At 34.1% G+C, this 10,999-nt stretch overlaps 1 protein-coding gene across 2 annotated transcripts; it reads left to right on the top strand.

The window, feature by feature from the left end:
- The first annotated feature begins 3,945 nt into the window (after positions 1-3,945).
- LOC116346627 (stress-activated protein kinase JNK-like) lies at positions 3,946-10,635 on the top strand. 2 transcript variants are annotated; one of them, XR_004201617.1, is made up of 4 exons: positions 3,946-4,013; positions 4,472-4,516; positions 5,029-5,210; positions 10,135-10,290. XR_004201617.1 is itself a non-coding variant. In XM_031776789.1 (2 exons), exons 1-2 carry the CDS (start codon positions 9,230-9,232, stop codon positions 10,289-10,291), a joined length of 312 nt encoding a protein of 103 aa, XP_031632649.1. In that variant the 5' UTR covers positions 8,925-9,229; the 3' UTR covers positions 10,292-10,635. The 2 variants fall into 2 exon arrangements, 1 of the variants encoding a protein (XP_031632649.1); XM_031776789.1 differs by lacking the exons at positions 3,946-4,013; positions 4,472-4,516; positions 5,029-5,210 and adding an exon at positions 8,925-9,384 and having other exon boundaries at positions 10,135-10,635.
- Positions 10,636-10,999: the final 364 nt, after the last annotated feature.

The raw sequence follows: 10,999 nt of genomic DNA, 5'->3' as shown, positions 1-10,999 counted from the left end.
AGCTGTTAAAATGGATCGAATCGTATTTGTCTGGACGCAGACAAATACGATTCGATCCATTTTAACAGCTGTGTATTCAATCCCATGATGTTTAGCTTTTGAATTAGTAATTTTATATTCACAGAATCAAAAGCCTTTGCGATGTCCAAATATATGGTGTCTGTTTGATGTCCCTTTCCCATGTTGATTATCGTATTCGATGTAAATTCTGCCAAGTTCGTTATCGTTGACCTATTTTTGATGAACCCATGCTGACTTTCGTGTACTATGTTCTTTAGATATTGATTGAGATGGTTCGTGACGATCGAATCAAGAATTTTTGACACTATACACTGAAGAGCGACACCACGGTAATTTTGAACGTTGTTTCTGTCACCGTTTTTGTAAACCGGTCTGACAAAAGACGTTCTCCAAATCTGTGGTACAGTGTATGTTTCAAGAGATTCTCTTAACAATGTTGTGATTGGCCCCCGCAATGAAACCAAACAATGCTTGATAAATTTATTTGGTATTTCATCGGGACCACTGACTAGATCATCCGGAAGCATGTCAATTTGTTGTCCAACAAGCTCTTCAGTTATTTCAATCGGTGATATTTCAGCACAAATGTTGCTAATATTTTCAAACTCCGAGCTATCCAATTGTAGATTTCCCCTCAAAGAGCTGTAGGCTGAAGCAAAATGCTTTGCAAAGAAACCAGCGATCGTAGACTGGTCTTCTGCCCTCATATCCAGATAAGACATTTCATGAGGCAGATCATCACTTTTCCCTTTTTTGTAATTCACATGTCTGAAAAATTTCTTTGGATCATTGTCTATCAGATTCTCCATCTCAATTCTGTAATCATTGAGTGCTGACCGTGCACTGCGTTTATATTCTCTTCTTAATTGTTTAAAATCTTCTACTGATTCAATTGTTTTGACCATATTTTTAATCCGATGAGCTTTGCTGACTTTGTTTTTCAACTCGATTAGTGGCCTATTAAACCATATCGGTTGCTTCCTGATGATTTTTGTTTTTAACTGGACATGATTTTCGATTGTTGACTTTATAATTGTATAGAAATTGTTTAGTTTTATTTCTAATGAATTTGTATCGAATTCCTTAATCCAGTTTACATCTAGAAGTGACTCATTTATTTGTTTATAGTCAGCATTTATGTAATCTCTATATGTTTGCTTAGTTTCAACTGTTTTGATGACAGGCTCATTATATTTGATTTCGATTGCATTGTGGTGCTTCTCAAAATTCAATAAATGAAAGTCACTCATTGTGCATTGAAACAGCTCAACATCATTTGTCCAGATCAAATCAAGCATACGACCATTTTGGTTGTAGCATTTGTTTATCTGAAGAAGACCAAGATCGTAGCAAGTATCCAGCACTATCTTCTCTTTTTCACTTGCCGCATTGATAGCAATTGCTATGTCCGGGTCCTCATTATCGTCAACAAACCAAATCAATTTGGGCAAATTAAAATCACCGGAAACTACTAAAACATCATTTATACTTAACTTCGATGTAATTACTCTCAATGCATTCATGTTATTTTCATATACCTTGAGTGTTGAGTCTGGCCGAATATATAATTCTACCAAAATGATATTTCGTTTTAGTCCAGATACTTTTACCCAAATCTGTTCCGCACCGAACAGGTCACCCGTCCCAATGCAAACCGACTTCAGCTTGTTGTTAACAGCGATCAAAACTCCTCCTCCATTCTCCTTGCGATGAACTTGGTCCCTCTCAGTGTTTGGTGACCGATCACAACGATATACATCGTACATCTGTGGAAACAAGTCATTCGAATTGATGGCGTCATTCAGATGAGTCTCTCGCAGCATGTAAATTTGCGAATGGTGCACTAGAATTTCAGCCACAAACTCCGGAATTTTTGTTTTTAATCCATTTACATTTTGTGAATGGATAACCAGCTGTTTTGAATATTTTTCATCATTAAAATTGTGTGTAGTACTCATTTCTCCCTTTGGAGAACATATACAGTAATTATTTAAATTACCTGAGTGACCACTCTCCATTTCCATCGATGAAAAATTAATAGCTGAGTTTGTTGTGGCATCTAATAGTGGTTTCTGGATTGCCAGCGTTGAGCCGGCGGCCGAAGTCCCCTCCGAACACGTTGAAAATCCTTAAAACCATTTTCGAATTCAATAAAACAAGAGCGGCAATCACAATCATCAAAATGCGGACTAGCTCTCGGCAAATCATTCTTAAAATGACGTTGGTTATTGAAACCGTCATTCCAATGGCTTCGTCGACGGTCAGTTACCCAATTTTTTCTTTGAAATGAACGGCTGAATGGATAGCTGTATGTGTGTGCATGATCATTTCTCGGTTCCTGTCGATTCTGCTGCCGATTTCTTTGTTGCTTCTGTTTTTGTTGTTGTTGCCTTTGTTGATGTGGTTGCTGTTGTTTTTTGGGAGATGTGTAGGTACTTGCATCTCTTATATCATTTGCACCAATATCAGCACCTGTACCTGCATCGCTCCCTTTTCCGTCACTTTGCTGTTGATTTTGTTCTTGTTGTTGCTGTTTTCTTATCTTCTTTTTTTTATTCTTCATTGCGCGACGACCCTCAGTTTGACACATTGAATCGACCAATTTTTTGTTTTTTGCGTCTACATATGTTTTAGGCTCTGGTTGACATTTGTTGAAATCAGCAAGCAATTGTTTTTTCAGATCTTCAAATTTATTGGTCACGATTTGTTCGATGTTTGTTTTTTTTTCGTTGTCAAATTGCTTCCGAGACCAGCATGTAAAACATGTAACTGCGAAAGGCGATTCAGCACTGAAGAGTTTTTTGAATTCATCTTCAACACGCTTGTCGCGAACATATGAAAAAGCATTTTTAGCTGGATCTGTCAATTGTAGAAGTCCAAATTTTATCAAGAAACTCCTCACAACATCATCCCATAATCTCATGCATGCCACATATATCTTTTTTTCACAAATCATGCAGTTCAAATGCAGACCAGAATAGCGTAATCCGTCACAACCATTTTCAACACAGCAATGCAATTTACTCATGTTGTACCGTCAATTACACTAACAACAATGATGAGACACTTTTTCGTTCGTTTTCTTCCTCTTCTTTTCTTTAATTTACTTCAAATCACTTAAACTTGATGTTTTTCTTGTACACAATTCAATAATAATTCTTTCAATAATTTTTCCTGTTTTTTTTAATGTGATTTCGATTAAAATTAAGCAAAATTAAAGTATCCAAATAGAGAGCGAAGAAAAAAAAAAAAAAACATGCAGACGTGACAGCTCACGTCACTTTTCAACTAGCCCAAAAAAAGTATTTGGTTTCATCCAAAAACAATCGGTGGTACTCACAAGAAAATTTGCAAGTTTTCTCGATTACCAAATTTTCACCGCTTTTAAAATTCATCAAAAATGTTTTTTTTTGGTAAATTATGTAATTAAGACATTATTGGCATGAAAAAGACAAATATGATGTTAATTTTGCGATTCAAATAATTTTTACGTAGCGATCTACGAAAAGAGTAATAAGAAATATAACATATTTTTTTCTCTAAAATAGTTCAAATTCAAACAAGCTTCTTAGTTGTCCGGTAACTGAGCACATTACGTTAAAGTCTGAACATTTTAACATGGCAGAACCCGTTTTTAATTTTTATTGCAAATATTCGTGGAAAATCAAATTAAAATCGGGCATATTTTTTTACTTCCCATTCGTTTGGTATGGAGTTTACATTTTTCCGCACACACCTAGGTGAAGTATTGGAATCGGTCAAAAAATTAACACCTCTCATTGAGAGGCTCTCAAAAACGTGTTTCTGGGTGTTTTGATGCCAATGAGGCTGTACTCTGTACCCAAAAATTTGTTGACACGATATCTTTCAACCAAGAAAGGTAATACAACATCTTACTTTACAGGATGATTGGGGGTTGCAAGGAGTTTGAAGACATTTCAACGCATATCAGAATTGAAATTTGCTTGGAATTTGCTGTGATTAGTCGAAAAGTATGTCGAAAATTATTTGTAAACTAATGTATTTCTCGTGAATTTAAATTTACAGTAAAAGATGTGTAATAATATTATTATAATACATTTAAATGCATGTTGTGGATCACAGTGCGGAAAAGTTCATATTACGGATGTAAGACATTTTATCTTTGCATTGGGAAAGGGAACAAAAACCAAAACAAGAGTTGTTAGTAAATCGTCTCGTAATGAGATCTAAGATATATGTCTATTTCAGTTTGCCAATTGTGCTTTAGATTTTAACGTTTCGTATATATTTTAACCTCTATGTGGAGGACAATTTAATTTCCACTAGAAAGTTGTTATGCATTACAAATATAACTTTATTTAATTAACAACTTAATATGATTTCATTGTATGAATAATAAGCACCATGAAGAAATGGACAACCAACTTGCATGGGTATAATTAATACGGTTTTCTTTTTTTGCTTGCAGATCAAGCAGTATTTTGAAGTGAATAATGGCATCGTTCACATTATGGTAAGCTAAATAGAAAAAATTCTATACTCTACTATTTGCACCAAATGGCGCTCCTTTTCCACTATTTTCTGTAGCATTTTTTCTGTTATTGTATTTTTGTCCGCATTTTAATTGTGCTCAAAGACATTTTGAAAAGTTCATTTACATACGCATGATGGGAAATGGTAATTTTTTTTCACTGGTTGGATTTTATTTTTACAGGATGCGTTTGATGTTACAATCAATACCAAAATTCAAACTAAAAGCAATCTACTACTCATTGATTCTCAGACATTACATTGAGATATTTTCAGCCAGATATCTTCAGGAGCTGAATTTGAGTGAAAACAATAGAAGTGATTGTTATGGTTATAATAACACTACTATAGCTACTACAATTATTATAACAATCACTTTTATTGTTTTCACTCCATTTCAGCTCCTGACGATATCTGGCTGAGCTGATTCTTCTGGCTGAAAATATCTCAATATAATGTCTGATTTTATTATTATTTCTCTTCTTCAAATTATAGACAATAGAATTGAATTACACAGAGAGCTCGCTGCTTTGCGGCCATTAAAATTGTAGCTGCAAATTCAGAATGAGCTCACGTCACGCATTATACACCGTTGAGGTGGGTGATACCAAATTCACTATTCATAAACGATACCAGAATTTAAAGCCGATTGGATCAGGTGCACAAGGAATTGTATGGTGAGTGCATTTACAGCTTATAATTATACTCGATTTGAATCCAATTTTTCATGTATCAATATTATTTGGTGAATCCTTTTGTTTTTTTAAATGGAAAATGAAGTTACTATTAGTATATTCTTTTGTTGAACACAATTTCCTTTTCTTGGATAAAGTTTTCCATTTAGACAAGATTAGATTATTATCAACATGATTATCAATAATAACAATATTGCATTAAATTGGAACTACCATTTGTGACTTTATTTTCATGTCAACGCCTGAATTTTTTATTACACTGTGAGTAAAATTTCCAGTTTCCTCGGTGTGATATATATGACAGTTTTGAAAAAACCGTTCTGAATATAAAATGCTGTGATATCTTATAAACACATTATTGCTTTCAAATTCAGTAGTAGGGGGTTTTTTGGTAACCGAATATGTCATTATTTTCACGATTCCACCTATCCATGAACAGAAATTTGAAAACAAAAATGTGCTTAAGACATTACAGTATTTTTAACTCAGAACGTTTTTTTCAAAAATGGTGCGCAACTTCATCAAACCAAATACACTGTCGAATTTGACGGACCATGAGTGACCACAATCAGTATGTCATATATCTCGTTGTATATAGCACCGAACCCTTCACTCACAGTGTTATTAAGTTCGATTGTACTAACAAGGATACATCACTATGGGTTGCAGGCGTTGAGCCAAACGACATATGGCACGGTGTAGGCCTAGGCCAGACTACCTACGCCACATATCCCGTTCGGGCCCATGGGAGTAATTGTTTTTTGCTACAGCCTTTGATAGTTTTCATACTCGAAGGCATTTGGATGAATTTTAAAAACAACTTGCCGATTATCATCTGGAAACTCGTATTGGAGGGTTTTTTGGAACGAGAATCTGGCGTTTGTTTTGCGATACAATCACGTTAAAATACACTTTCCCTACAAAAATTTACTCTTTTTGACAAAAATCCATCATTGTGTACTAATAATACCGCATCTATTCAAAATTTATAGGTTTTTTGTGGCTAGAAATATTTTTAGAGTAATAATAATGCAATTACATCTTGTATCTTTAGTCATTTGAACGTTTCGTATAGTTTGACTATCGGGAATTTCATTGAAATCAAGAGTAAATGAACGAAAGATCAAAGAGTGTTCACAGAATGATTTACATTCAAAGGAAAAACAACTTTTCAAACCACAGCAATGAAACGACAACAACAATAACACATATTTTTACTGTCAAAATGTTGATGTCAAATGGTGTCGACATTGGTGACGGTATTTTGAAACAGACTGTTTAATCCATATTCATCGTATATGATCCTATGTAAAGTTCTATACTTGATCTAGTTCACATTGACAGTTCAAATCGTTTATGTCCACTAGCGTGGACATGGACTGTGTGTTTCTTCTGTTACATGTACGTTGTAATGGACAAGTATAGTAAGTAACATGACGTCGTTCAAATAAATTTAAAAATCCGTCACTCGTGTCGACACCATCTAGCACGATAGTAGGGATTTCATTGCTGTGTTTCAAACTGTTCTAACTACTCAATTTGATTCATTTTGATCCAATAAGCAATTCTAATGTCACTTGAAAATAATCTGACTCGATTTTCATACAGCCATAGTGACTGATTTGCATGTATGTTTTTATCTCGCAATCAGTGATTCGTTAATTGCTATTGACACTAAGACTTACTTAGAGTAATGTGCTAGCCAGCATTTGCTGGCTAGCAGTGCTAGTGCGATACGCTCGACGCATGGAAGACGCGTGTCTATGTGAAAGAAGCATTCTATATGAAGCGCTATGTACGCTCGTACTTCGATTTATTTTATCCGCTGTACTTCTGTTATGTTTATGATTTTTTTAAAATAAAAACAGCAATAAAAATAAATCTTGGAATTGATTTTACTTGACTTAATTTTTTCTGGTTGTTTAAATCGGGATTCAAAAAAATATATTATGTTTGAAAAAAACCTACACAGTAAGCGTCGGCTGATATTTTCTTACTCTGCTCGCAATATCTCGAATGTACACTTTTTAAGTCCATTTTTATTGTTTGTGAATGTATATTGGAGGGTTTTTTGACACGAGAAACTTGAATCTGACATTTATTTTATGATAGAATGAATTTCGGACACGATCGGATTGGTCGAACTAACATTGGTGTAGTCCGACAGGTCCACGAGATTTACGGATCAAAATATGCATTGTTTAATCAGGTTTAATCGGTGTCATTTGTTCTTATTGTTTTATTACTTTTCCGCACACACCTAGTGTGTAAGGTAAAGTATTGGAATCGGTCGAAAAATTAACACCCTCAAAAAACATGTTTTCTGGGTGTTTTAGGAGCCAGGGAACACGAATCGTTTTTTCGATGTCCGAATATATGTGCGTGGCACCCTGTACCCTGTACGCAAATTTGTTAACAAGATAACTTTCAAACAAGAAAAGTTATTTGAAATCTGACTTCACAGGATGATTGGGGGTGCCAAGGAATAGGAACCATTAGATTTTAAGCGACTTTGGTTGATAGAGTGACGTGTCATGTCTGGTGTGATGCCCATGGCCATCCATGGGAAAAATTCAATTTTTCTTCCAAAAGTCGTATTTAATGTATTCTTAATATTCTGCTATTATATTGGCGATACAAATCATTTTCGACACACTTTTCATACGGAAATGTCAAAAAAATCGATTTTTAAATGGAAACCATGCCTGTATGATATCGTAATGAGCTGAAACTTTGCACAGGTTACTTTTATCACACAAAAATAACATTCTGAGAGTTTAAAGAAATATTATATACTACCAAAGGCTGTAGCGAAAAACAATTACTCCCATGGGCCCGAACGGGATATGTGGCGTAGGTAGTCTGGCCTAGGCCTGCACCGTAGCATATGTCGTTTGGCTCAACGCCTGCAACCCATAGTGATGTATCCTTGTAAGTTGAAAACTGTTCGTTGAAAAGAGTCAATCAAATCATATGCCAAATGTTTGTTTGGTAGATTATACTAATGGGAAGTCGTCACTATCTTCAGTGTTGTGACGTTAATAGACCGATGGAAATACGTAAGAAAATTTCAAGAGAAAGGAAATTTAATGCTTGAATTTGAATAAACCATCAAAAATGTACTTCCATTCTCATTATACTTATGGCAGATGCATAGCTTCTCAGAGAATTTGGCTAAAAAACCCTAGCAAATTGAAAAAAAATTTCTTTGCCAAAACCCTATCAAAATAGAATATATTCACCCACTTCAGAAAGTGAAGAGCAAAAAAGGTCTTCGCGAAAATTTCTAGCAAATCAAAAGAATATTTCGATTATTTTTCTCAATTTGTAAAGGGGTAATTCCCAAATCTGATCTCCATGGGGGGAATCCAACCCCTCGAATCCCTACTCAGAAGCTATGATCAGACATTGTTTCATAAGTGTATTCAAGTAACGAATTTATGAAAATTTGAAAAAAAAAATCAAATATAATCAAGAATCTTGATTCCCGAATATTTCATTGAAGAAAAACTTCTAACAAAATAAAATAAATCAATATTCAATGAAAGAATGTAGCATGCGCCGATTATATATAAAAATCATATGGAAATTTGGTCACACTTTATTTGTTCTATAAGCCATTTCATTGTTTTTTTACTTATTCCATTTATTTCTTTGTTTTGATTTTTTTCTTAAATTTTTCTTTAGTTTGAAATGAACGTAGTTTATATGCAGTTTTGGTACACTTGACATTTCTTAAACTTGATTTATTTAAAAGAAAAAGAACGTTAATTAAGTTATCTTGAAGAATTTTGGTGCGAGTTATTCCAATTGTGCGTTCTCCATGTACTTTTTCTCTCCTATCAATGTAAAATTTTCGAGTGTTAAGAAATCCATTTTATATAAACCATTAAGTGCAATAAATAGTTTGAATAAGTCTAAACGACAACAAATAGGTTTACTGGAAAAGAAATAGAAACATAAAGAAAAGACAAAAAATAAAGGAAGATATAAAGAACATTATGACACAAACTATGACCGAAACAAGTCAGCAACTGCAGGTAGTTGCGAATGAGGTCGTTTACCAAAGCTATCATTTTGGTGATACGGATTTCCTAGTACCACCTCGATACATTTCATTGAGCGCCCGTGGTATTGGTGCACAAGGTGCGGTCTGGTAAGTAGTCCCATAACACCGGGCAAAACCCAACTTAACATCAGACATGTAATAAATTACAAATGAATTTAACTTTCTTTCTAATCAAATTGCCATTTCAAGACTAACACCTTCTAAGTTCTCGAACATATTCATTAACCTTCGCCATTTTCATTCTATAAAATATTCTATCCAAAAACAGGCATTTCTTTAAAATACAGATATTGATTATGTATTCAGTAACAATGTACTTACTTTGATTGGTACTAAATTTAAATGCACTTATATTCGATTTAGCGTGAGCTATTCCTGTGAAATTGATTAATTATGGAAATTTTCAGTAAAGCAATTGATTTCGAATGTAGGCAACCATGAATTAGTGGCGCAAATTGATCGTAAGCTCGTTAATGCTCTAATCTATTGTTATTGATGAATAGCATTGTGGTTTATTTAAGATAAGACACTTTATATTCATTGAGAAAAAAATGAATATCAGTTACAGAAGATCATTTAATATTCGATATGCCATACATTTGAATCTAGTCTGAAAAATACAAGAATAATTTGTCTACTAAAATTCTATGCGCTTTTTTTCTGCAAACATATTAAATCAATATTATTGTTAATAAATTTTTATAATTATTATAATAAATTTCTTTACATTTACAATGTGTGCTCATCTGATATTTAATTTCATTTAGATGGCCTTGACCATTTACTCTAAAATTTAATGCTATGATAAATAATTTATTAATATTTCTCTCATTTCAGTGCTGCATATGATACGGTTACTCAACAGAATGTTGCTATCAAGAAATTATCCAGACCATTTCAAAATGTTACGCATGCCAAACGTGCATATAGGGAGTTTAAGCTTATGAAACTAGTTAATCACAAAAATGTAAGTGGTCATTTTTATATAATCTGAACGATAAAGGTGTTCACTTTTCTTTTAAATAACGATGAACATTCTGCGAAGTTAAATCCCTTTGTCATTGTCAAGCTGATTTCTGGCTTTAATTTTAACCAAAACGGACAGTAAAAACCGTAGCCGTGGTCTATCTGTGACGCACTCCCTGATTGCATTAAATCAAACGGCTTAACTATAGTTCAGGGACACATAAATTGGAGCGATTTTCTGTTTCTTTTTTGTATGTTATGAGTAGTTGGGAGTCTGGTAATGTGTTATCTGTGGTGTGATTTTAGATTTTACTTTTCCGCACACACTTAGTGTGTAAGGCGAATGTATTGCAATGGGTCAAAATTTACGACATCTCAAAAACATGTTTTCTGGACGTTTCTGAGGCAGAGAACCCGAATTAGGTCGTTTTGAGCATGGTTGTTGTGGGTCGCTTCCACGTCGTACGTCGTACGTTGTCCGCCGTACGCAAAATTTGTCCATCGATTATCTCACCCCCAGAAAAGTTATTTAAAATCTGACTTCACGGGATGATTGGGGGTCCCGAGGAATAGGAATCATTAGATTGTGAGCGACTTTGGTTGATGGAAAAAATTTTTATGCCTGGAGTGATACCTATGAAAAAGAGTCCAATTTTCGTCCAAAAGTCATACTTAATGTAGACTTAAAAACTCAAAAATATGTACTGGGGGGTTTTTTGGTACGAGAAAACCGAAT

Source organism: Contarinia nasturtii, unplaced genomic scaffold, assembly GCF_009176525.2.
Source record: "Contarinia nasturtii isolate CC-2019 unplaced genomic scaffold, AAFC_CNas_1.1 Cnas_scaffold_1616, whole genome shotgun sequence".
Classification (NCBI taxonomy): Eukaryota; Metazoa; Arthropoda; class Insecta; order Diptera; family Cecidomyiidae; genus Contarinia; species Contarinia nasturtii.
Note: the sequence above shows the minus strand (reverse complement) of the source record. Positions and strands in the feature narration are given on the sequence as shown.

Coding starts and splice junctions, on each gene's coding strand:
- LOC116346627 (XM_031776789.1), top strand. CDS start 9,230: ATGACACAAACTATGACCGAAACAAGTCAGCAACTGCAGGTAGTTGCG. Junction 9,385..10,134: donor GGTGCACAAGGTGCGGTCTG/GTAAGTAGTCCC, acceptor CTCTCATTTCAG/TGCTGCATATGATACGGTTA.